The following is a 26,570-nucleotide window of genomic DNA, read 5'->3' as shown; positions in this document are numbered from 1 at the left end:
CAGTAGTCGCAAGTTTTCTACAGTAATAATGCAATTATTATTAACAAACATAAGTACATTACAAATAATGAAATACAGTACAATTGTACATCATTCCGGTATTAAATACGATAATAATTATGGAATTTTTATGGACCATAGGAGAGTCGTAGTTGAGTGGAATCCTTACACTCATGCCGACCAATGGCGCATTGGTACGCCTCTATACACTGCTGTGCTGGGTTTGTGCACGCAGACTGCACGTAAGAGCGTAAAGGTCTGTATTCTGTCAGCTAGCTCTACCGTAAACCTCTTCCGTGCGGATATGGCGTAACCACGAACTGTACTGCGTGTGGCGCCCAGTTCTACTAGTCTTTTTACCATCGATAGCTTTTTACACATCCGCACATACAGACTTCGGCGCACACGTTCACTAGCGCTTTCCGGCGTTAAGAACTTTTTCTCATGCAAGACTGTTTTCACAACACGTCTGTGTTAATACATCCAATTTATTGAGTTCACCGGAGTCGAGACCCAGTTCACTGCATGCGCATATGCTGAGGCTGCAGTACGTACTATGCATAGCTGTCTAACCGCGATCACGAGCTCAGCTGGGGCTCAAATTTGTTATTAAGGACAAGAAAAATACATAAGCTGTGCGACATTGATTATCCAGACGTCCCAATTAGTGCCATCATTTCTGGAGCATATGGAATTTTTCCCGGATTTTCTTTACCCCATCCCGTTATGAAATTATCCCGTGGCTGAATGCAGTGGCCCAGGCAGTGTGTGGCTGACACTCATTTCATCCACTTCTCCCCTGCGTTGTCCGTGTTGACTATCCGTGCGCAGCAACATGGACGGACCAACTTCCATTATTACCCAGGTCCATCGTGATGGGCAGGGTACTCCCATTGATGTTACTGGTAAGAGTTTTTTTTGACAGTCTTGACAGAGCGTAAAGACTTGCGTAGCGCTGGGAACTTAATCCATTGCGATTTTTCGACCCATGTCTGCACTTGTGCTGCTTCGTACATTTCAAGTATGCGTGCCTTTCTCGGTTTCTTCTGATATGTGATATTTTTGGAAAAATTTGTGCTGGCGCAAGTGTCGTTATTAATAGCTTTTTCCGCAGTATGTCGTAGCTAGCTGTCATTAGACAGTTGCAGATAATAGTGACATAGTCTGTGCGTCTCTGGAAGCAAAATATAACTGAGCTCGCGCATTAATAGCCGCATGTCTTATGACTTCGTCCGAAACTCCAGATTGATGACAATCTCCATGATCACATCGTTTAATGCAGGCAGAAGCAAAATTTTTTCAAAAAAACCAGGCGGGCTGCGCGTGATATCTTTTTTAGGTACATAAGATAAAAAAAGAAAGAAACCCAGAATTAGTTCTGAATATGTACACTTACCGCGACTTGCGTGTAGTAATTTCCAGTTCTTCGCTGTTAGGAGATTGAAACGATACAGGAAAAGACTTTTGTTTTAACAAATTGAGGTTTGAATTTGGAATTGATAGCATATAAAAATTTGCCATGCAACCCTTCGTTTCTGTCGACTTCGTGATCGGAGTTGCTTGCTGTTTTCTGGATTTGCTAATTCTGAACCAACTACACTGTTACTAGATTGACCTAAATAGGTTGAACAATTAACGGAACCTTTATGTCGACAATTACTTGATTTCCGTCCATTCAGCTTTAGCTTTGTTTTTATTTTGTTGCTGTTCGTACGATTTGTTGATTGCTTGATTGCTGTAATTATACAGATAGTTACTGCCTTATATTTCTGTTGGCAAAGAATACGTGCACTGCACCTGGCAGGAAACACATATCGCTCTACTTGGATATCCGAGCCATTATCGATCGAGAGGGATCTTCTTCGTAATAAACTGTACAAGAAGCAAACAGTCTCTAGGTGGCTGAGAACTGTTATGTACCGACTAGCGATTTTACAAGTTATGTGCTTATATTTTCCTCACCCGCGATGGATTCACCGTGCCATTATCAAAATTAAAAACCCTTTGACATTGGTTTGTTCGCAACTCGCAAGCTTTTCCATAGGTGTAGAATAGAATAATCCTAAAAAATTTTGCCCCTGGCACCATGCCGTGTTTTCTTCGTTCAAGTCGTATTATGTGAAAATTAAGATCGAAATACGGATTTGTTAAAGTACAAGCTATGTCATAGCACGAAGTGTGTTCGAACAGCTTTTTATGAACTAAGTATGAATGATTTGATAAGATTTAAGAAAGCGTGATCGCTATTTTATGACCATTATCGATTCGGAGGGGCCTCGATAAATAGCGGATTATCAGCGCTGTCGATGCGCATATATACTTAAATTGTAAATTGTGCTTTATTGCAATTACCGCGAAAAGGATGGATCTGCATCCAGTTATGTTAACACCTGAATAATAAAGTTAGTACCACCATGTGGCAAACATTTACTAGCTGCTGTATCCATATGGGCATTTACAGTTTTTCAGAAGTTCATTTATAGCAATTCAAATCTAGGTGGAGCGCTCTTTTGTATTCTTACTCACGAAGTATGACAATTATGAAAATATAGTCACAAAAAATACTGTACTTGTACATGTGGTTTACTTTTTCTCTAAAAAACCGACTGCAACTGGTATTATTTAATGCAGTACGACTGTACGAGTATCTTTTACTTAGTTATTAATTTTTTATGAAATCATGGAAGCGTTATTATTATAGGGTTTTCCTCGATTTTAATAGAAATAGAATAATATCGAACTGCTAGCAATTGTTAAAATTGAAATGCCGAAGCTTTGACTGCATTTGTTGTTTTTTCTGGTGGACTGTGGTTACATCTTTCAATTAGTAAGCACTAGGCATCACGTTCGTAGTAGGCATCACGTATCAAATGCTTTGCTAACTCAGTCAGTTCTTAATTATTATGGATTACTGTAATACACTACCGTGATGTCCAAACTTCCATAATTATGTTTCCAACTCGCCAATGCTGGTGATGGACAGCAGACCAGGAAGTACGGTGGATTGAATTTTTTTATACCATCAGGTTTTTTCTCTCTGTTCAAACAACTAGAATCATGAAAAAGTCTGAAAAGGGTGCTGATTCAGTGGTTGTGTGTTCAGCATTAATACAGCAAAGGGAATTGTGGGCTTGTAATTATGGAATGGTTGTGATTCTGTACTGTTCTCTTAGCTCCGTAAACCTTTTTTAAATGTTATAGCAATTGGGTACGAGCCAGGTTTTGTATAGAATACACTGTAAATGAAACCAGCAGCTTGCACCACTAAATTCTTTAACGCCGCATTGACGACTCAGTCTGGCAGCTGGTATTCCAGTTAAATTTAGTCAGATGATATTATACCACATTTATATGGAAATTATACTTCACCAATAAGCTTATTGGTTAAGAAATTTATGGATATGAATTTTATGGACATTTTGGTCATGCCGCGAGGCCTTAAACTGAGTGATTATGGCATTTTCTCGTTGCGTCATTTGACGGCGCTAAGCGTGCGGTCGCTGGCAAGAAGTCAGCTGATGCCGAGTTGCCGACTAGAAGAATTGAGTACGAATCTGCATTATGATACGAGCACTTGGAATTATTCTTGGAATAAGCGGAAATAAAAACGTCGAAATAAGAGGGATGGTGGATGCCGACGAAGCACTTTTCCCTGCGGTCTAACTTTGTGCATATATAAGAACGGACCGGATGCGCCTTCGCTTTGCCAAACTAAATCCGCGTCTCGTTGATAAATTTAGTCGTTGTCAGTCTGCCAGTACTATTTAGCATAAGTGGTTGATTTGTATGATGTCTACATGGTATTCTGCGTTCAAAAAAATTTATTTTTGCGGTTTTTTGAAACTTGGAAAAACGTTTGAGAATGGAAGATCGTCGGTAGGCTGGAAAAAAAGCTGAGAAACTGATAACTGTTAAATAAATGAAGTTCAAGGCAAAAGTATATCATCTGTATGCACAGTTACTTGCACAAGATTGACAAGAACTCTGAATGAATCCAAGCACCAAAACCAGTAAGAAAGAATCAGCAACGGCTGAAACCAAAATTAATAAACAAGGTATAACCCTGAAAGTTAAACCAGTTGATTCTGTTTCTACGAACTGCTTAGTGCCCTTATTTCTCAGCGAAACTGGGCTAAAATGCATGCACATCCATGAATCTACTTTTGTTTTAATTATGTCGAAATTCCGTGGAGGAAATTAAGGAATCTGCTTGTGTGCTGTCGACGGTAATACTGTTGATCTTGAAAATGTTTTACACTGCTGCGCATTCTGAAAAGAAACCATTGCGGATCGATAGCAATCAATAAATGTTTTTCGGGTGTAGTATGCTAATCTGAATAAGTACATAGCTGTTGAAGCACGCGAGGAAGACGGGAGACAGATGTTAAGAACTGGGCAAAGAAGGCTCTTGAAGCTTCGCGGATCCGGCCTGTTAAGTATCATCTGTCTCGATCATATACAGATTCACATTTGTTTGACAAATACATTTAGGACTAGTTTCAATAGGAGAAGCGCACGAACGCGGCCGTGCTTCATCTGTAAAAGTTCAATTGAGTATTGGTCAGACTGAATACCATGCTAGAAAATGTACTTACCTGAAAAAACATCACACCTTTGAAAAAAACCGAAAGCCGGTTGTTTACTAATGGAAAGTAGAAACACTTTTTTTTAAGTAGAAATTATCTGAGTTTCGCTAAGTATTGTGTTTTTTAAAAAAAATATTGCTGATTAAAGTAAGTAATAACAGATGTTACAGATATACCGTATCGCTGGAGTACTGATAGCTTTTGAAATAACTTTCTGACTTCATGTTTTACTAATCAGAATAAGCTTGTTTTCTTTAGTTTTGCTAGTATGGCTTATAGATTGAGCAAAGGATTGGTGAAGTCATCGTGGAAAAAAACCGTGGAAAACTAGCGTTACTTGTTTCGAAATTCTAAATGGATCAATCAAATTCTAATAATATGAGAGATTACGTTGTTGATTGCAGTAGAGCAGACAATTTTCTTTGATTGCTGTTTTGTTCTACAGTCATTGCCGAATGCCTCGTTTACGTTCTGATTTCTGTACAGGTGTTACTCTCGTCCCGGCGCATAACATCAAGTCGAAGAGGAATAACAGCCGGCTTCTGCGAACGTTATGGTGCTGTATAAGGGCCACGCGTGGGCCCCACGGCAACCTTTATAAACCGGAGCCGAACAGTCCGGCTGTTCGTGATAAAGTAAGTGTATTCATGGAAGCATCGTTATGTTTAGCTGCGCGGTATTTTCTTCTGAGGCGACCCATTTCCCAGTGGGTGAACATTAGGCCATCACGTCGTGCCGTATTAGCACAGGTGACGGGACTCCAGGGAAATCTGCAGCCGACCGATATAATGAGGGAGAGCGCTTCCGATTGACCGTGTTGCGTTGCTTTTTTTTCAGGTTGTCAGCCTCCTGCCTCCGATTCGACAATCGGATGTCAATAGGAAATGCATTGTGATTGATCTGGACGAGACGCTCGTTCACAGCTCCTTTAAGGTGTGTGGAAATGAATTAATAATCTATGTGACCTTTCATGTTTTACGCTTGTGATGCTGAGCAGAGGCGTCTTCAGTTTTTCGAATATCTAAGAGCAGTGCTGAATGAATTCAATTTTTTACGTTAATAACCGATCAGTTTGAGTTGTTGTTTTTTGTCGTATACGGTAAGCGTAAGATTGTGTCTGATATTCATGTTGTGCCTGCAGCCTATTCCCAATGCTGATTTTATTGTGCCGGTGGAAATCGATGGGATTGTGCACCAAGTATTCGTGTCTAAACGGCCACATGTGGATGAATTCTTGCAGAAAGTCGGCCAGTTATACGAATGTATACTATTTACTGCCAGTCTGGCGAAGGTAAGAGATTGAATCGATGAATCATGTTAAACTATGGATTATATTCCTGTATTGTGAATTTATGTAAGGAAAACGGAAACCCTGCTTGAAAGAGTAAAGTCCTCGTTGAGACCTCGTGATCACTGATATTCGTATGGAAAAAAACATGCTCTTTGCACTGCGGCTTTTTACATAGAACGAACCATCAGGAATTGGCCGTTGAAGTATCACGATGGTTAATGTGATAATGTGCAATTATTGTGATTGGATGAAAGTTGATGAACGTAACTTTCGGACTATAAAGTAATCCATTCCTTAGCGAGAGAGGCAGAGATGGTAATGAAGGATAATGGACGTATTTCGAGCTTTCTCCCAGTTTATCCCCCTTTGCTGATCACCAACAGAGAGTGCCTTGTAGTAGCAGAGTGATCGTGAAGCGATTCGTGGTACTGAGCTGAAATCTGATAGGTTGATGGCGATTAATATCGCTTCCAGTGTTCAAAGAACAGTGATTACTGTTTAAATGCGGCAACTAAACAACTTCTGTCAAACAAAGTAGCTGCTGTATAGTTTGTGAAGAATTCTCGGTTATGAGTAAACATGGTGTTGTTGCTTATATAGAGTCGCTTACTCGTCATTGAAAGTGTAGTTACAAATTAAGATGAGCCGGATCACGACTTTGAGTCAACTATCAGATGGAACCGATTGGGTTCATGTTAGTAGTATTTTTATTTAAGAAGGTTTAATTGTTCTGATTGCTCAGAACATTAAAATTGAAATTCATTAGCAAAGCAATACCAAACAAACAGTGACTAATTTTAGTTCGAATCGTCAAAGCGCATTTTCTGAATTTGACGTTTTTTTACAGTTTTCCTGATGAATACTGAACATGCTGGAATAATAATGCTCCAGTACTTGTCACAGTTTTCCGGCTGGGTATAGTAGGCCAGTTAGCGAAGCTCCAGATATATTGTATTGTTGCATTCTGTTATGGTTATGTTTTTTTCCGTACGAACCATCAGTGTTCAATGTCAGTAGAATAACTAATGAGCGGAAGAAAAACATGGCTGCCCTTTTTACATTATTGTATCCGTTTTGTGCACATTGACTTCTTACGGTGCACAATTACCTCGTTAGTGTGTATTATTGATGAAATTTATTCTGCTGCAAAACAAACAGTTTGTGCTTTTGCAGTACGCGGATCCAGTTGCCGACTTGCTGGACCGGTGGGGAGTCTTTCGTGCCAGATTATTCCGCGAGTCATGTGTTTTCTACCGAGGGAATTACGTTAAGGTAACGACATTAGACCGTGTATGTCGTAAAAGATTACATCCTCTAAGCGCTGCTTGATCCGCGACGACAGCCATGTCTGGCGGTGTCAAACGTGTACCCGCTGAATGCCGAGTGCAGTGTGTGTTCGTTCTTTGCAGGACCTCAGCCGGTTAGGGCGTGAACTGCACAACATTGTTATTGTTGATAATTCTCCTGCTTCGTACATATTCCATCCGGAAAATGCGGTAAGTGTGTGTGTTTGTATATAGAAGGAGGTGTGTTGGCGTCTCTATCCGTATTAGAGAGAGAGAGTTGTCGGGTTGGAAAAATGAAGGCCGTCTGTTTTGATGGAAATGGGACATATGTTTGTGGGTTAAAAAACGCCGTCGTAATGTGATATGAAATTACGCTTCGGGGGCTGCTGAGAGATTTTGTTTGGTGTGACTTGAATGATGGGTATCATTAAGATTGTCAAATGTGTGTGCATGTGAAACGGCTTCGGACAAAGTCATTGCTCATAATCGAGCTTTCCGTCGGGCTGTAACATTATATGGTCGGCATAGTTACCATTATGCGTTTTTTATAAAACATTGAAAGAAAAATAAATGATCATTCATGGAGTGCTTTAAAAGTTGCGCTGAATGTAAGGACGTTTGCACTGATAAAATTAATAGTATTTTCATATCAATCAGACTTGAAGAGATATGGCTGATTGTGAGAAGAAACAGTAATGTTCTTTTCAGTTAACGGGTGTCACTTCATGCGTAAGTACTGTTTAATAGGACGAGAAAAGTACCAGAAAAGACCTGCACAGTTGATTAGGCGTTTATGATCGCCGAGTTGGTCTGCAGGTCCCGGTTTCTCAGTTTGCAGGGTTATGTAACTGCTGATAGATACGAAGTCCATGGGCTGACAAATATTTTTTCGTTGGGTTCTCGGAATGGCTGCCCATACTGAAAATTTTGCGCGTTTTATACCCGGAGGCGGCATAATAAATTAGCCTGCGAATTGACAGGGGCGACTAGTTTTCGCTTGGTTAATGCTCCTTTAATGACAGTTCTCCGTTCAACGCATTGGCACGCGTACGAGCTGTGCGTGATTTCTTGGTACAGGGCGGCTGATTAGATTTGCCATTTTCCGACGCAGCACTGAACACTGGCACGGTATGCTTATGTAACTGTTTAGCGCCCCATCGCTGGGGATCAAAAAACGCGAATTCCCTTGTAGCATGCAGCTTGAAAGGCACATGAATGGGGAAAATGATTATTAATCAGCACGCAACACGATAAAACGTCGTTAACCATAGCTTTTACTCGCGTGACGTGAATGACCTTTGTGTGTCTGTATCCGACAGGTCCCCGTCGTGTCGTGGTTCGATGATCCTAACGATCGGGAGCTGCTGGATCTGATACCGTTTCTAGAGAACTTAAGCAGGGCCATGGACGTATGCCAGGCACTGCGGCAGTTCCATGTCGGACCGACCAGTGTCTCCTTCGTCAACTATCACGATCCGCGTCAGATCTCCACATCGACGGCCTTAAATTATCATGGATCATGATAACGAAGTGGGAGGGATCGGGCGATATGCGGTCGGATTGCTACTCAATCTGTCAAGTGCCAAGTATGTCGTCATATTGTTGCGTCCTTGGATTATCGGGGGAACGGGAGTGATCGCTTCATTCTCGGTGTATTAGCCAAAAATGCAGCCATCCGGTGGGGGATATGGTTGTGGATGTGTGCGTGTGTCAGTTTTGTTGAATATTACCGATATGTGCCTGACGCGGAGCAGAAAAGAGAGGAGATTTTATATTTGGGGGATAAATTTGTATTTGTGTTGCTTGTATAGAAAATCAGAATACGGGGTTTTATGATAACTACGAATTGGTGCACGATTGTTGCTTGCTGTTATTTGGTGACCAAAATGTTAGTCGGAAAGAAAGTGAGAAGGAGAGATTTTTTGCTCTTGTAGATTTTTTTGGAATTTCATGTTAAAATTTTAATGCTTTTTTGGGGTTTGAGTGTTTCGGGTGGGCATTAGATGGCGTATGTTTAGGTGAATGTTTTGTTATTTTGGCGATTTTTACGTTTTTTCTTTCTCCCTTCTTGTCCCACTGTAGTCTGCTCCGACGGTTGATGAAATGGCTCAAATTTGGATTGAATCAGTAATTATTATTTTATTTTCTTTATGCTTAAGAACATTAGTCAAGTGCCAGTTGTGACAACTCTTGATACCTAGTAGGAAAATAGATTATTCCATTACTGCGTTTACTGAATTTATTAATTTTATTTCCTTTCTTATCTTTTTGCTTTGTTGTCATTGTAATAAATGTTGCTTTGTGCCGAACGTTATTTGACCTTTTATTCACTTCGATCAAGATCAACTTCCAATCGACTACCAACTGAAGTGCCACCAGAAAACAACTATACTACTTAGTACTTACTATGGTGTTGCGCGGTACTCATCGTTATATTCACTGGCGCTTACCGATATACTTTTTCGAACTTCACCCAATCATTTTTTTCTGTCAGAATTCAAATGTGCAGCACATTAATGGTGCACTACTACAGAATTTTTAACAAAAATAGTAGCGAGCGCTCACTTATTTTCACTTAACACCGTTATCGCTAGAGTAGGTTGTTGCACGACGTATAGGTCGTCTTCGAGACTGTTATCCGGCACGATGTAATTTTATCCGGACACAAAATCCACACGTTCTGGGATCTCGGATGTCAGTCATTCTCAGTGTCAGCTTGGTAGGACACTTCATCACATTTGCCATCGTTGCTGCAGCGACCTTTCTGGTCTTCTCCACACGGCCAGTTTTTAAGATGGAACGTGTGGAATACCGTTTGCTTTCCGTTAGAGCGTTCACATAAAACATCACACTGAGAAGTGGCTGGCTTCATAACACCGGTAAAACCATAGTTTGGCAGTTGTTGAGCCACAAAAGAGCAGACTTTTTGGCGCGCATACTCCACCGTTCCTTCCGATTCAAACTGTGCAGAAGCAGTGACAATAAGAAACCCATTTTGCGCAGTAATAAGTCGTTCCATTTTCTTAATATTAATTGGTCAGCTTACAGCTAAACAATAAAAACTTTATGAACCCTGCACAACGCTCTGTCAGTTTATTGGAAGCGCAGTTCATTCATTAGCTTCCGTTTATGTACATGGCCAAAGTGAATCCTACAACCTAAACGTAAATCCTGTGACCTTACTATTCAGTTTGATAATTGACTTACTTGATAATCATCGTCAAATTCGACGGCTTCCTTTGCATCTTTTCGCTTTCGTCGCATCTTTTGCCTTTCAGATGAACTCGATGTTTTAGTTCTGTCACGGCGTTTTAATGGAGAACCGCGAGATTTTTCATAATTTTCGAATTCATCGCGATATACGTAGTCCACATCTGCGTCCGCAACAATGCCATCTTCCTATAAAAAAATCTGTTCATAAATAAAGGGAAGTATAAATTAGTAATATGTACATAGCATGTATAAGTACGACGATTATAAAAAGTGGCGCGTACAGCACTGTTGTCCAAATTTTTATAATGATGAACCTTCCCCCTTCCTAAGCTGCCGTCGGAAATCTTCCGATCCGGGTAATATTCGGTTTTATACTGACTGGACCTCTGTGCGCCTTGATCCCAGTTATAAGAACTGGCATCTGCTTCCAAAGCGTCACCGGCATACACATTTTCGCCCTGGCTGTCACTGTTCTGGATTAAAAAAAAATCCGATTATCGTAACCGATATAGTCCTACTCGTACAATTGTGGAATACAGCACACCTGCAGAATTTCAATAATATCCCAAAACGGTCGCATACTCGTATACATATATCTGCACTTTGGCGTTTCAGCTGCTATCATTCGAATAATAGAATTAATTAAGTTCTTCAGATAATATTATAGAAGTGAACAATGTATGTACATTCGTGCAAGTACTATGCACTTCTACTTCTTGCAGTCGTAGCGCTGAATGGTACAGGAGGTTTGTAGTGTATATTTATATTCACCTCGATGTTTTTCGTGTGCCCTTTTCGGTACTGCACGTTATTCGGGTAGTACTGGCTGGAAAACTGTCTTTCCTGCAATCGAGATAGCTTGACTTTGTCACACTGCAACCTATAGAACACACACCAGAAATCTATCACCTGCTTTTTCCGGGATTTTAGTCGCCGATACCGATCCGAAGCGGCAAGAATATCTTCGTAATCATCGTCAAAGGATGCTTTATTTGTTTTGATCTACGAAAAGACTGAGCGAAACTGGAAACTGCAATGCGAAGTGTTAAAGTTTTAATTAATGAAATGCAGCCGCATGTGAAACCTGAACTAAACAGGCAGTACAGGGAATTAAACTCTACGTTACTGTACGTGCAGGTGTTTATGTACACAAGAGTTATACATGTGCTGAATCTTTGCGACCACCAGTTTCATTGGCTACTATTCCCAAAAAACACTTCGTACCCTTTTTCTGTTCTTTTTTCTGCTTTCGTTTTCCTCGCTTTTCTCTGAATTATCATCCACGCTCATAAGATTGTCATCTTCCGTATTCGTCTTTTTAGCATCCACTTGAGTGCTGTCATTGTCCAGCTCTTCCTCATCGTTTACGTTATTTCCGGTAGTTTCCAGTCGGCTTTCTTCGGTATCATCAACGTCCAGCTGGTTGTTTCCAGTGATATCCTCTTCAACATCGGTTTGTTCATCGCTGTAAGATTTGTCGTTCTCAGTATCTTCCATATTGCCGGCCTTTTTATCGTCCTGTTGAAAAAGAAAATCACTTTGGTTATTTCCATTTTTGACTTGATGTATCATATACTCGACAATATTAATAGAAGACTACAGGATTAAGTTAGAAAGTTCCTCATAACCAGAAAGTTAAGCAGAAGGTCATTTAAATTGCAGACTATAGCTACCGTTTCACATAATCATTTTTCAAATTTTTTTTTATAAATATATAAAAATCCAAGCGAGCTACTGGAAACATTATTCAGCGAAATACTGAACTGCTAAGACAAAGCGAGATCGATCATATCGATCTAAAAAAAGAACAAAATCGAAAATTTCAGATTTTCTTTACCATAGTTTTTATTTTTTACCTCTGATCGGATGTAAGCGCTCCCGTAATCATCATCATAAGAACGGTAACTGCGTTTTTCGCGTGTGGCACTTCCGCTGGATTCCACATCATAAACCGGATCAACGTCGTCCGACTGCGCATCATCACGCTCGTGTCCACTGTTTTCCCCTGCGTGTGCCGCTGCCTGATCGACCGCGTTGGCCTCATCTCGCATCAGCCATTTATCCATGACCGTGTCATCCTGTTGATTGTTGGAGCGGGCGTATTCCGGATCCGCACCAAAGACATCCATCCACGAGGCGATATTGTCCGCCGTGTCGCCGCTGCTCGTTTGTCGTTCTTCAAGGGTATCGTCAGCATCCATTTGCGCTCGGGCGGCGCTCTCTTCATCCAACTGCACATCCACAGCGGGCACTTCGGCCGGTTCGTAGTCCACATCCAGCTCCTCCTCCGTGGTGTCGTTCTCGTCTGTTTCCGCGTAGTCTTCATCTAATTCTATATCAGCCCGCTTTTTCTCATTGGCCCATTGAGCAGATTTGGCCTGGCGTAGTGTGGCATCCAGTTCCTGATAGTCGTTGTCGCTCAGCATGGATTCCCATGATTTGGGATTATAGAAATCACTGAGATCGAACGCATCCTTCGCGTTCTTCTTCTACAAAAAATCCAGAACTGAAATATTACTTTCTTACCACTTCATTTATGGCTGCAGTACTGAATTATATTTTTTCCAAAGAAGTAGTTTTAGTTGCAACCTTCTGCTTCAGAAAAGGGATGTGGTTCAGGTTCGCAAACTAACACAAGAGCTGACCTTTTTCACGCCGTCGCCAATAGCGTGCTCCGCCGCGATGTACCGCTCGTTTGTATCGGGCTTGAATACACGTTCGTGAGATTTCCTTCGCCGCAAATCCAACTGCAAAGGTGCGGCTTGCTGCAATTGCGTACCAGAATTTATGTCGACAGATTTGCAACTGCGCGTAATAAATTGCACAAGCAAGAGCAGCGATACATTCCAGCAAATCATCACAAATTTAGACGCTGGTGCCATGTGAAATTTGATAGTGCATAATTCCTACTCATCTCTTGAACTGAACTGCCATAACATCAAAACTAATATTTGTGTTTGGAAATGACAAAACGATAGGTGGAAATTCATGCGGGTTAAATTTCGCTGTGGTATTATTGAAATGCTTGAATTAACTTTCAGGTTCTTTAAAAAGAGGAAGAAAGAAGTATCTGCTAGCCATGTGCATACTGTGCAGTACAAGTTGTGCCACAATAATAAGTCAATAACATTCGTAACAAATACGTCATAAAAAAATTAAATTTGAAATCCCGGTTTGCAACCAAAACAAAACTTTGCAATGCTGCCAGACTGGGCGGATAACAGTGTCGGAAGGTACCGCCCTGCGCCAGACCCTGCCTGTGCCATTTTCTTTCGCAGTAAGCGTAGCAACGTCGCAAGGCAGGAATAAATCTTTTCAGTTTCCACTACTGTATTGAGTATTCAAATTTTTCGTTTCGAATTTAATGTTTGCATGCTTTACAACTTACAAGTGTTCTTATCGTCTAGACATAATTCTGGATTTCTGATCCTTTGTGTTTTCGAGGTTTATTAAACCTTATTTAAGAATGGATCCAAAGGCCGCATCATCCGGAGGACCCGTGCAGCTTGCGAGGCAGTACGTCCGAGATTACTTGTTACCCGAACGATGTGTGGAGGAATTCTTTGACAAACTGAATTTTCTCGACGGTAGGCTGTAGCACAGTAACATCTTCAATTTTAGTGTAACGCAAGACTGTGATGACAGCGTTCATGAAATTGTTGCAGTTGATTGCTTGAAAATTCTGATCAGTAAAGGGCTGGGCTATGGGATCGTTGTCGGATCTTCGGTTGGTAAGTTATACAATAAGTATTGTAAATAATTGTAAGGCTAGTGTAGGCTGTGAATTACAATTGAATCAGAAGTGATACGTCATTATTTAAATTAAAAATTACTACCAGTTATCATAGGTTAACTTTAATAATGTATCGTCTATGCCATAACGTATGTAATTGTTTCGGTTTATCGACTGATTTACTGTGGATTAGCTCCGTGCGGTAATTATTGTGCAGTATGTCTGTGTAATCACTACTGGTAGTCAGTGTCTGTTATTAAATACTTGCATTCAGACTTATGTACCTCCTTTTTTTAGGTTTACGTTTTTCTAGACTTTTTAATACTTATTTCCGTACCATATCGTTATAGTGAAGGTCCCGCAGATCATGAAACTTCTGGGATCCAAAAGTGGCGCTGGAATTAGTCTGACCAGTGTGTTTTTGGAGATGTTTGCGCTCACCACGACACTCGTTTATAGTGTACATTACCAATTTCCATTCAGGTATGCATTACCGTTTTAAGTTTCCTTTAATTATTGAGCGTATCTTGCGCACTCTTGCATTGTCCTTTTACTTCGATTTTTTGCGTATCGGTCCTACAATCGCGGGAACTTGAGGTTGGGAGTTTACTGTAAAATATATTTTAAGATCATAATGTTACTGAACTCTTACTCTACAGTAAAGTTCGGTAATATTATGGTAATATTTATACATAATTCCTAACTTACGGCTAATATCACTCCATAGTACAGAGGGTGATTTTGCAATATGCTTGCACTTTCTTTATGATTTTAATGCCATCCTCTCCGTGCATACGTATGTTATTCTTAGAGCCGTTAAGTTTGAAAGCCCTTTCTCTTAGCGATCATAACAAAATAATTTTAAGAAATAGAAAACAATTTAGAATACGGTAGGATTTTGCAAACCGACAAGGGTCTGTGCGCAACGCTGTAACATTTCGCAAAACGTTTTCCTATGCCTTCCATTAAAAATTTGCTAAAAAATTGTCATCAATTCATAATCTATGGGTGCCAGGTTTAGTGAACTCTTACATTATGTGGCCTTCAGAAAACATCTGGCTTCGTGAGATTCTAAGCACGGGTACGTTGTGTTAGCTTCGTGAACTGGAAGATAGCCATTTTGACTGTTCCCCTTGCGTTCCTCCCCGGGCTGCAAATCCATATTGCTTTTCCTGAGAAGTTTTTTAAGCGACCTTTTAGTATAGATGTCTACGGTGGTTTTAACACTGGGAGAGACCACATGCACTGCATTATTGTCCCGGTAAATAATTTCGGAAAGAAACATCATTCGTTTTCGTTTTTTACCAAATTTTGATTTTTTTGTTATTACGATATTGTAGCGATAGAATTTGTACAACGTGTAAGACCACCAGTTTCGAATAGTAATGGTCATTTAACATCAATGATTGGTTGTTGTTTTACTGCATTATGATTCATAACGTCTGATAACGATTCTCCACATTTCTATGGATTTTTACCGGCCTTCTCTCGATGTCTAGAATTCTCACTTTAGTCTTGGAACGCTTGGTTCTCTTGCCGCTTCTCTTGCCTGAATTCTTGCTGATTCTCTTGCAATAAGAAACCTTGCTATGTGTTGCGTTTGCGTTGTTCCGTTTGACCGCTTGGGATGAATCGTCTCATCCCAACCGGTGCCTGCTAAGTAATTGCTGAGTCCACATCCGGCCGCACCGCAGACGGCCGTACCAACCTTACATTACATAACAGCCGCTTAATCGTGGTAAAGGTTGATCACCGCTCCACTAGAACAGTAGCCAGATAGGCCACTGTTGCATGGCGCTCCTGGGTTAAGAGCCACATATTAACTTCCGGACACCGATTCCCGCCAACACTAACCTACTGTCAACATTACACCGTTTCCAGCCGACATTAAATCACATTCTCCCACCACCCTGAAGTCCAAAGCCGCCAAACGCCTAACCAGTGCCGCCAAGCGGAATCTGCACAAGCCAAAGTCTGTTCGTTACGCCGGACCGGAAATCCCGGATTCCCTGAAGACTTTCAAGATTCCCAAACTGCATTTGGGTGAGTAAAACTTCCCACTGTGGAATAGCATTGCGCTTTTGCGAACATTCTGGTTAGATATTAATTAACATCAGTGCGCACATAATATCGATACTGGAAGTTTACAAATCGTTTGCAATTTCATTGTTTGAGTTTTCTCCTTGAATCGGTTGCATGTAACTTACATAATTTTTACGGGTAATACGATTTCTGGATATTAATTTTAACATTACGCATTGCGCCTTTGTCTGCACATAGACGTCGTTGACATTATACGAGTACTTCCCGCGCATCTTATCTTGCCGGTCAGCGCGCCAAAAGTTTGGCGCCGCAACATTACAGTACGTGAGAAATACAGATACAGTATATACAGGACAGTGACGGTTCCGGTCCACTGCTCCCATGGAATCTGTACCTAACATTACACTCGAAGATCAGCTTGACGATGCTTACACTAAGACCGAACTGCAACAGATTGGTAGACAGTTGAACGTTCGCGTCAAAGCGCAGGATAACAAAGCAGTTCACATTACCGCGCTAGTTGGCCACATGTCTGCACAGAATATTACTTTTCTCCAGTTGAGCGAACGTTTCCCGCCGAAATCCGCCGCTAGCGCTCACAGACAAAACATTACAGCTCCAGCCGCGCCTTCTGGTCAACACGTGGACCATGTGCGCGATGAGTCAGATGCGAATGTGAGTGAGCCCGCTGCGAGAGAAACTGTCGTATACACTAACACAGGTCAGCGCGTAGTGTCTGAGAGAGCTGACAGAGAACCTGCAACACATTCTGCGCCACGCGAATTCTCTCTCTTAGATCTTCCCAATGACGCTCTCGATCACACTGAGAGTCCAGTACGGCACAAGGCCAGAAAATTGTATCACAGGCTGGGAGAGAAATTACCGGATGAGGGAAGAGAGGATCTGGATGATCTGTTGAATGAGACACATGTTACGTCCATTGAGTTGGCACAGGCGCTCGCTCAGAATGTTGTGAAGGCGAGAGACGATGAGATTAAAGCGCTGAAGGCAGAGCTCACTGCCGCACGCCGCATGTACACTGATCAGCCAGCGCATTCGAGTACAGTACCAATGCACGCACGTTCTGCATATACTGATACATTAATAATGCCCAGCACAGAAGCTGTGTATACCGCGCCATTATGTGATCGAATGCCTGCCGCACTGCATACGCCGCTTGTACCTACGAGTACGCATCGCGTGCCGCGCAATAAAGTCGAAACACCTGATCTGTTTACAGTGCAGCCAGTTGCACCCACGGTCAACTCTACTACTGATATTAATTCACTTTTGCAAGCAATGTCCGTTCAGAATCAACCCCGCGAGACTGCAAAAGACTTCAAAATTCAAACTTTTGAAAATAAACCGGCATATGTCATAACTGCCTTCTTTCAACAATTCGAAAGAGTTGCAGCGAGATTAAATTGGGATTCAGATAAGAAAATAACATCACTACCAAACTACCTTGGCGAAACTGCCCGTGCTTATTTCGAATCTTTATGGCCCACGCACGCTAAGAAACATTATGAGGTCTGGAAAGATGCAATGATCGAGCGATTCCTACCACAAGACTATCAACTTAATAAGAGAATTGAACTATCAAAAAGTTTTCAAAAAAGGGAGTGACATTTCTCTGTTCTTTGACGAACTGCAAGTACTCTTTACGGAAGTTGACCCTTTAATGTCAGAGCAGAGTAAAATCGCTGAAATTACCCGCGCCATTAGCGACATTCCGGAATACAGAAAGCTTTTGGCCGCGTCCAAACCGACTACTGTAAGAGAAATGCGTGCCTTTCTCACGACCCTCGGTGTCGTAGATCGCGTAGAAGCGCCAGGTACAGACACTAATCCTATCGAAATTAATTTCGCCGACCAGAACAAAAAAATTAATTCATCGGAACATACACGTCGTGACCGATCGTCCAGCTGTAACAGGCAGCACAGTCGTGAACGATCTTATGGAGACCGCCGTGATGACAATTACCGGAACGCGAGCCGTGATCGGTACACCCGTTCAGACAGCAGAGATTATGGTCGCAGCAACCGTGAGGGACATTATTCCCGTAGTAGTGCTGACAGCAGTTCACACCGTCCAGATTACTGTGACCGGCTCAGTAGAGACAGATCACGCAGCAGTGACATCCGCCGGTATGATGATCGGTACCGCTCGCGGAGTCGCAATTATGGTAGACAGGACAGCCGCCCCGAGCGCCGCTCTCCCGACCGGCGTTATGACAGTAATTCCCGCGATCGATTCCGTGGTGGTGACCGCCGTGACTCGTCGTCATCACGAGATTTCCGCATTGACCGCAGATATGTGGACTTCGACAGTTACAGACTGTCCAATGGTAAACTGTTCTGCCCGAAGTGTTATGACTTTTTACACTCGTACCGTGAGTGCAACAAACGCGAAAAAGATGACAAATTTAAAATTGCTCGTATCTGCCCTGGCGAAATCATTGATAAAGTACAGAAAGAATACGATTACTTTGTCGAGCTGCGTCTATCCAAACAGGGCAACAGCTTCTGGAGTACACCGCAGGGAAAAGATTGAGACCATACCGTAAAGGAGGGCCGTATGGTCATCAGTACATACCTCCCGTATATTACAGTATTCCTGAAACCGACAGTGAAACTTCCGACAGCGAAAGTATTGACAGCGGACATGTCAGTGATGAGTCTTCTCCAGAAATTAATGCATTCAATGTCAAAATGAGTGAAACTGTTTTACCAATATTACCCAGTAAAAAGAGTGAATATGCCGCATATAAAATGCCAAAGACAGTGAGTCCTACTTATATCATGCTGAAAATTAAAGACAAAATGTTTCGTGTTCTAATCGATACTGGAGCAAGTTTTTCTTTAATTTCTGAAATTCTTGCAGCAAGTCTAAAATTAAAGTTCAAACGCTTCGCAGACGGTGCTCCTAAATTAAAAATTGTCACAATTTCCAGCCGGCAGTTTTCTCCTGAATCTTATTATACTGAGGTTGATATGGAAATTATGAACCGAGTTATTCGCCATCCAGTATATATATTATGTAACACTCCTGGCGATATGTTCATATTAGGAAATGACTTTCTAATGGAACATAACATTTGGATTAACAGTCATAGTAACCGAATATGTTTTGAGGATGAGCCTCGTGTGCCTAAAACACAGAAATTACTCCGTCGCTCCCCGATAGTGTCTGATGTACAAGATATGATGATGGCAGACATGTTTGTACCGCGAACAAGTTTCGTACGTAATTATCGGACAAAATTAAAAGAACAGCGCTCAGCAAGCGATCTTACAGAAACTATCACGGAAGCGCAAAATGAGCAGCATGACCAGGCTGGTTCCGATATGGATGCCCCGTGCAGTACTCGTACAGATGCCGGGAATACAACTACAGAGTACAGCTGCACACCCGAGATATTAACACACGAAAATGTTGCGCCTTCAGAAATGTTACTGGATACTCGTACAGAACAAACACCATCACCTAATACATTAATTGAAGATACTCCCTGCCCGGTGGCGCTCGAGCGTCCCGCGTCTCCATGGCCGTCACCGTTAGATACATTACCTACAGTAAGTGCAGATGCCGACCCGGTGCTAAGCTGGGATAGATCAGGCATTAAATTAGCATTTACTACCACTTTACCGGCTAAACATGGAATAGTACTTACAGTTGCCGCTCCCGATAAGTACACAGGTGATATTATGATTACCGGCAATAGAACATTACTGCACCAGCATCTAGTTGCCATACCCAACAGCATCATTAAAGCAGAGAATGGTGACGTATCGATATTAATCACAAACTTTTCTGGGAAAGATGTCAGACTGAAAAAGGGCGTTCTCATTGGCCACATGGAGCCAGTCGATACATATGGTGAAATTGAAGTGTCTAATATCGAAACTACAGATACAGTACTTGATAAATCAGAGCTTATGGAACACATTAAAGAGCTAAAATTTGACAAAAATCTTACCACTGAGCAACGTAATATATTAATCCGACTACTAATTAAATACCAAAACGTATTTCCAAACAAAAACCGCCCACTTGGCGAGTGCAGCCAAGTCACACACGATATCGATACAGGTGATAATAAACCCGTCAAGAAATTACCGTACAGAGTTTCGTATGCTCAACGTGTAGAAATTAATAAACAGGTGCAGGAAATGCTTGAGAAGAATATTATACGACCGTCCACTTCGCCGTGGGCGTGCCCGGTATTGCTTGTAAAGCGTAAAGGAAGCACGTCGGCTCCGCGCTTCTGTTGCGATTTACGTGGACTGAATGCCGTGACAGGGCGCCCGCTATGGCCCCTACCCCGAGTCGATGACGCCATCTCGTGTTTTGGGTCATCTAAATATTTTAGCAGTCTTGACTTTAACAGTGGTTTTTGGCAGATACGTATGTCTGACAAAGATATTCCTAAAACCTCTTTTGTAACGATGGATGGACAATACGAGTATCTTCGCATGCCTTTCGGGCTATGCGGAGGCCCGGCTACTTTCCAGCGTGCGATGGATTCGATATTAAGCCACCTGAAGTGGCGGGGTGTCATCTGCTATGTAGATGACGTCCTCATAGGTGGTGAGACCTTTGAGGAACACATTAAGCTACTGGAACAGGTGCTCAAAGCAGTTAGTTCCGCAGGGTTTACGATCTCCCCGAAAAAGTGTGAGCTAGGGTTTAGTAAAATTAAATTTTTGGGTCATATTATTAGCCGAGATGGAATTCAACCCGACCCTTCGAAAATAAGTGCCATCGCTACGTTTCCTACACCGAAAACGCCCAGAGATATTAAATCTTTTGTTGGTGCGCTTAGCTACTACAGACAGTTTATCAATGGGTTTTCAACATTAGCTGCTCCACTGCTCAAATTAACTCGAAAAGATGTACCTTTCCGTTGGTCGGATGAGGAACAAAACGCTTTCGAAAGCCTGAAAACGTGCCTAACAACCGCACCGATATTAAAACCTTTTGATCATACATTACCAACTCAAATTAAAACGGACGCTTCTGGACTAGGCGTCGGCGCCATACTGGAACAACAACATGCCGACGGTTGGCATGTCGTTGCATACTCTTCAAAAATGTTGGACAAACATCAGCGTAATTATATGACGTCCGAAAAGGAACTGTACGCAATTGTCTTCGCAATAAAGAAGTTTAAACACTACTTGGCAGGAAAGCACTTCGTAGTTATTTCCGACCACTCTGCATTACAATTTTACTATATCTCAAAGAACCACAAGGTCGTCTAAACCGATGGAGTCTCCTGCTGCAAGAATACGATTTTAAAGTGCAGTACCGGAAAGGCCGTCTGCATCAAGACGCAGACCTTTTGAGCCGGTACCCCCATGAGCAAGCTGATATTAATGCAGACGACTGTGAAATACCCGTGTACGCAATATTACCGGACCAAAGTCGTGACACTTTGATCGCCGAACAGTCCGCAGATGAATTTATTTCAAAAATTAAGCTACTTGTATCAGATGACACACAGTATCTGGAAGCGACAAGAAATCTTCAACGATTATCAGATACATTTCGTCTAATGGATGGTATATTATACAAGTTCAGGCTTCGTAAAGGTAAAAGAATATTACTTGTTTGCATACCGGCCAGTATGCGAGCCGAGATTTTGTACGCTTGCCATGATTCCCCTCTTTCCGCTCATGTTGGGTTCACCCGCACTTGGCATGCTGTGTCATCCCGTTACTATTGGCCGAGAATGTTGCATTACATTAAAAATTATGTTGATGCGTGTGAAGCCTGTCAGAAACGTCACAGCGTAAACATTACACCGACCGGATACTTGCAGCAAATTAAACAGTATGGTATTTTGGAGTCGTGGTCGTTCGACCACGTTGGTCCCTTTCATGCGTTGCCGGACAACGCAAAATACATTATTGTAGCAGTTGAGAATGTTTCTCGTTACGTCGTCACCAAAGTCGTTAAGTCTACCGGCATGGAAGAGACAGCTCAGTTCTTTATCAACAATATTATATTGCCCTTCGGTCCGCCGCTGCACATCACTTCTGATCGTGGTGTTGCATATACCAGCAAAATTATTCGCAAAATTAATGAAGTTTTACAAATTGACCATCAGTATACAACTGCATTTCACCCGCAGTCGAACACGTTAGCAGAGCGTTTCATGCGGTTTCTTGGAGAAAAATTAACTATGTACGTTAATTCCGAACAGAATAACTGGGCACAGTACATACCGTATATTACGTATGCTTACAATAATACGAAACACTCAACTACTCTGCATACGCCATATTATTTGTTGTTCGGTGTTGAAACACGATTGCCTCTTGATACTATCTACGGGAATATTAATTCGGCTAACTCTAATGAAGTTACGATAAAAACGTACATCGAACAGCTGCGACAGAAATGGCATCATGCAGTGGAATTCGCTAAAACACTCACTGACATTACGCACGAGAGGAATAGTGAAAACTACGACCAAAATAAAGTCGGTATTCCGTTCAGTGTTGGAGATTCAGTTTACGTAAAAGATGAACTACGAGTTGTTGGTCGCACAGAAAAATTAACTAATAAGTTTAAAGGTCCATACATTATTACGAACGTTTTCGACAATGGTAACGTTGAGGTCAAGCTAGACCAGGCAAAATCAAAACGTAAACTTATTGATGTTGTTCACGTTTCCAAATTAAAGTCATACAAACATTACGATGCCGACGTTCTAGCTAGCCGGAATGCATTTTTACAGAAACTACGACCTCGAGATGTAAAGACAACTGGCGATGCGTAATCGTACATTAAATTAATTAAACTACTACGAGTACAGTACATACTCGTATAAACCTTGATATTAGATTAACTGTGTTTCTGCGTTGATTTAGCCTATACATTACAATGTTGCAGTTTCCCTTATTCGTAGATGTAAATTACGAAGACGTGCGCATTCTAACCGGCAGTACTTTAACTGATGCGCATTAAATTAATACAGTATACATTATGTAGACATGGACGTTGACGAGAGCACCGGCACCGGCATGGACACCAGTGACCAGCAGCCGCAACAGCTATCAGCACCGTCCAGCTCTGTTCCGGCTACCGAACCCGAACTCGTAACGCATGCGGACTACAACGATCCGCTATTTCAGGAAGACACTTCGAATATTAACCCGTCCACCACTCGTGAACCACTGCTGAACGCTCCCACAGAAGAGAAGGATGAACTACCGTACAATGGTCAGAGCTTACAGTACAACAGTGCTCGTCGTGGTAGTCATCGCAATGGTCGTAACAATTATGGAAACATTAATCGTGGTGATCGTCGTCAGCGCAACTACCCGGCTGTTGACCCACCAACTGAAAACATTCGTTACATTAACCGCGGCATTCGCCAAACCGCTGAACTCGCCACGTACCAGGAATTCAACCCATACATCGGGTTCCATAACAAAACACCACGTGAACATTATCGTCGGCACATGGATAACATTGACATTGCCGTTGCGCGTGCTGCTGGAGACATTAACACTACTACCGATCCTACAGAACGTGAAATTAAGCTCGCCCAGAAGCAGGTTTTGTGCAACACGTTCACCTTTCTCGATCGCCTACGCACGAATCACGAAAACGCGGACACCGACAAATTCTGTTCGTTTCCGGTTCCGATGGACACCGTCCTTAGTCCACACTACTTCCAAAGCTGGCGTTTTGATCGTTTTCTCGCGCTCTCCCTGGATCTGCTATCAGGGAGATGATGGAAAGTGGTTGTACGAACACCGTACTGGCTTCGTTTACCGTTACATTAACAATGGACAGCGTCAAGGATTTGAACAAGTCGAACAGTACCCGAAGTACTTTAACCCGTACCGATACTTTACCGTAGATGCGCCATTCATGCCTGGAGAAATTAACTGGGATGGTGCATTCACTGATGAAATTCGTGCTGACAAAATTAAATCGCTCCGCGAGTACGATGCGCAGCTGGCCGCCACGGCTGCAGTGCCAGCGTATAACCAGAAATTACCGGTTGTCGAAATGCCGGATATGCCTGTTGGTTTGAACATTAACCGGGACGTAGCTTCCATCATGACCGCATTGGGCATTCGTGGTTATGCTACACATGACATTAAACCGCAGTCTTCGACTACCGTGAGGGACAAGGACAGCCAGATCCAAGACCTACGCCAGCAGATTGACCAGCTCCGTAACCAGATGGATCGTATGCGTGATGCCGACCAGCGCACCTACCGGAAATGACGGAACAACAGCGGACACCGCCTGATGAATCCTAACCGTTGGATGGACACCACAAGTGGATCCACCATGTTCGTTTAATGGACTGCATTTAATCAAGTATTTTTTCTAATTTTCTTTTCATTTCTGATGTTGTTTTATTTTGTTTGTTTAATCAGCATCTTGATGAGACAAGTATATCTCATCGCTACCGTGAGGGATGTAGCGATAGAATTTGTACAACGTGTAAGACCACCAGTTTCGAATAGTAATGGTCATTTAACATCAATGATTGGTTGTTGTTTTACTGCATTATGATTCATAACGTCTGATAACGATTCTCCACATTTCTATGGATTTTTACCGGCCTTCTCTCGATGTCTAGAATTCTCACTTTAGTCTTGGAACGCTTGGTTCTCTTGCCGCTTCTCTTGCCTGAATTCTTGCTGATTCTCTTGCAATAAGAAACCTTGCTATGTGTTGCGTTTGCGTTGTTCCGTTTGACCGCTTGGGATGAATCGTCTCATCCCAACCGGTGCCTGCTAAGTAATTGCTGAGTCCACATCCGGCCGCACCGCAGACGGCCGTACCAACCTTACATTACATAACAGCCGCTTAATCGTGGTAAAGGTTGATCACCGCTCCACTAGAACAGTAGCCAGATAGGCCACTGTTGCAATATTTAAAAGTGGCAGCACGGAATTTCGTATCTCCCGTCCGAATAAAGAAGCTACATTTGCGCCTCACCGATTGCGATGGTCTGTGTCAAATTTCAGAAAATAAGGAAACTGGCAAAAAGATTTCCTCGTCAAAAATTTGTTTTAGTTTGAAAAACTGGGCGTTCCGCTTTAAATTCACTTTTGAGTGCCACTTACTTCTTTTTTCGAATTCAACTAATGATGAATTATAAAGCACATATTGAAGTATTTTTAAGCGACAAAAAGTGAAGGAAAGAACAAGGGAGAGAATTACTGTAACTTTGTGTCCGTGCTGGAAGCATATTGCGAAATCACCCTCTGTACGTACCGCTATCAGCGATTATATTGATTATATTGTATAGGGAAAATATTTTATTATAAACTTTATATTATATAGACTTAAAGTTTAATTAACTGTATATGAAATTTCATTGTTTTGGTTCGTTTGCGCGTGGAACGTAATCCTACGAAATGCATACTGCACTCCTGTTTTACTTCGGTTTGCAGTTGTGCTGAATGGTGTCTTCTTGTAGTGCATGGGGAGAGAGCTTGTTTCTGATGCTCGAAACAGCTCTGATCGCAATTTTGGTGCTTTTGTATCGGGGAAAATCCGCTGCCGCGTTGATCTATACTGTAATTCAAATATCGATCACAGCTTTGCTGCTCTCTGGGTTGGTGCCGGAAAAGCTACTGAAAGTGATGCAGTCATTCCAAATTGTTCTGGTTTTGATGAGCAAAGTGAGTTTGTTACACTTATTAGCTTTATAGTTTTACTTTGTAGCTTTAATAGCTTCATTTGTTATAGTGTATGACGTAATCTGATCGGCATGGTTTTGTTTTTTCAGTTGTTGCAAATCGTGGAAAATCAGAAAAACAAAAGCACCGGGCAATTGTCCGCTGTAACTGTGTTTTTGCTCTTTGCCGGCAGTGTAGCGAGGGTGTTCACATCGATACAAGAGACCGGAGATGTGCTGGTTATTTTGTCGTACATCGTATCCAGCTTGGCGAATGCCGTTTTGTGTGGACAGATTGTGTATTTCTGGAATGCTCCAGTCAAGACTAAGCGGGGATATCAGAAGAAAACCCAGTAGAGCAGTTTTTAGGCATTGTACGAGTAGTTTCTGCTTCCATTTTCTGGGAAGGATGTTGGATTCAGAGTCCTGATTGTTGGGATGTTGACCTCGAAGCCCTGATTGTTGATTGTATTTTATAATACTGTGGTATTCATTTAGTGTACTTTAGTGTAATAAAACATTTGGGCATTGGTTGACGCTTGTTGAGTGTCTAAAACAGTAACATCTTAATATGTAAATGCAGTCTCACTGTTGAAACAGGAACATCTAAAACAGTAACATTTAAAAAAATGCAGTGTGTTGTTTGCTGCATTCACTGCATACGAATGCTTTTACAATCGTAAGTAGTAAGTACTTAAAAACATAGTTTTATTCACGATTTATAGACAAATGAAAACTAAGTAATAAAATCGTGTTAAC

The 26,570-nt window shown here is 41.9% G+C and overlaps 3 protein-coding genes across 4 annotated transcripts; 2 read left to right on the top strand and 1 right to left on the bottom strand.

The window, feature by feature from the left end:
* The first annotated feature begins 293 nt into the window (after positions 1–293).
* LOC129593646 (carboxy-terminal domain RNA polymerase II polypeptide A small phosphatase 1-like) lies at positions 294–9,472 on the top strand. The gene is made up of 7 exons (XM_055490072.1): positions 294–905; positions 5,073–5,221; positions 5,424–5,519; positions 5,728–5,877; positions 7,051–7,149; positions 7,287–7,373; positions 8,483–9,472. Exons 1-7 carry the CDS (start codon positions 836–838, stop codon positions 8,684–8,686), a joined length of 855 nt encoding a protein of 284 aa, XP_055346047.1. The 5' UTR covers positions 294–835; the 3' UTR covers positions 8,687–9,472.
* Positions 9,473–9,488: 16 nt separating this feature from the next.
* On the bottom strand, positions 9,489–13,518 carry LOC129593644 (uncharacterized). Of its 2 annotated transcripts, XM_055490070.1 has the most exons (8): positions 13,022–13,516; positions 12,233–12,865; positions 11,601–11,894; positions 11,286–11,378; positions 11,148–11,219; positions 10,658–10,849; positions 10,371–10,562; positions 9,489–10,125 (listed from the first exon to the last, which is right to left on the bottom strand). In XM_055490070.1, the coding sequence occupies exons 1-8, from the start codon at positions 13,256–13,258 to the stop codon at positions 9,859–9,861; spliced, it is 1,980 nt and encodes a 659-aa protein (XP_055346045.1). In that variant the 5' UTR covers positions 13,259–13,516; the 3' UTR covers positions 9,489–9,858. The 2 variants fall into 2 exon arrangements, with proteins under 2 accessions (XP_055346045.1, XP_055346046.1); XM_055490071.1 differs by lacking the exons at positions 10,658–10,849; positions 11,148–11,219; positions 11,286–11,378 and having other exon boundaries at positions 13,022–13,518.
* A 149-nt stretch (positions 13,519–13,667) lies between these two features.
* On the top strand, positions 13,668–26,320 carry LOC129593611 (mannose-P-dolichol utilization defect 1 protein-like). Its single transcript, XM_055490019.1, has 5 exons — positions 13,668–13,963; positions 14,042–14,107; positions 14,460–14,592; positions 25,611–25,815; positions 25,923–26,320. Exons 1-5 carry the CDS (start codon positions 13,843–13,845, stop codon positions 26,166–26,168), a joined length of 771 nt encoding a protein of 256 aa, XP_055345994.1. The 5' UTR covers positions 13,668–13,842; the 3' UTR covers positions 26,169–26,320.
* Positions 26,321–26,570: the final 250 nt, after the last annotated feature.

Source organism: Paramacrobiotus metropolitanus, unplaced genomic scaffold, assembly GCF_019649055.1.
Source record: "Paramacrobiotus metropolitanus isolate TYO unplaced genomic scaffold, Prichtersi_v1.0 Parri_scaffold0000062, whole genome shotgun sequence".
In the NCBI taxonomy this organism is placed as follows: domain Eukaryota; kingdom Metazoa; phylum Tardigrada; class Eutardigrada; order Parachela; family Macrobiotidae; genus Paramacrobiotus; species Paramacrobiotus metropolitanus.
Note: the sequence above shows the minus strand (reverse complement) of the source record. Positions and strands in the feature narration are given on the sequence as shown.

What these genes read in the sequence shown, in the direction of transcription:
- LOC129593611 (XM_055490019.1), top strand. Translation starts at nt 13,843, where the DNA reads ATGGATCCAAAGGCCGCATCATCCGGAGGACCCGTGCAGCTTGCGAGG. An exon ending in CAAACTGAATTTTCTCGACG is followed by an intron (nt 13,964 to 14,041) that starts GTAGGCTGTAGC and finishes AAATTGTTGCAG; the next exon opens with TTGATTGCTTGAAAATTCTG. An exon ending in TTCTGGTTTTGATGAGCAAA is followed by an intron (nt 25,816 to 25,922) that starts GTGAGTTTGTTA and finishes TTGTTTTTTCAG; the next exon opens with TTGTTGCAAATCGTGGAAAA.
- LOC129593644 (XM_055490070.1), bottom strand. Translation starts at nt 13,258, where the DNA reads ATGGCACCAGCGTCTAAATTTGTGATGATTTGCTGGAATGTATCGCTG. An exon ending in GCGCTTACATCCGATCAGAG is followed by an intron (nt 11,895 to 12,232) that starts GTAAAAAATAAA and finishes CTTTTTCAACAG; the next exon opens with GACGATAAAAAGGCCGGCAA. An exon ending in AATTTGACGATGATTATCAA is followed by an intron (nt 10,126 to 10,370) that starts GTAAGTCAATTA and finishes GCTTCTGCACAG; the next exon opens with TTTGAATCGGAAGGAACGGT.
- LOC129593646 (XM_055490072.1), top strand. Translation starts at nt 836, where the DNA reads ATGGACGGACCAACTTCCATTATTACCCAGGTCCATCGTGATGGGCAG. An exon ending in TTACTGCCAGTCTGGCGAAG is followed by an intron (nt 5,878 to 7,050) that starts GTAAGAGATTGA and finishes GTGCTTTTGCAG; the next exon opens with TACGCGGATCCAGTTGCCGA. An exon ending in ACCGAGGGAATTACGTTAAG is followed by an intron (nt 7,150 to 7,286) that starts GTAACGACATTA and finishes CGTTCTTTGCAG; the next exon opens with GACCTCAGCCGGTTAGGGCG.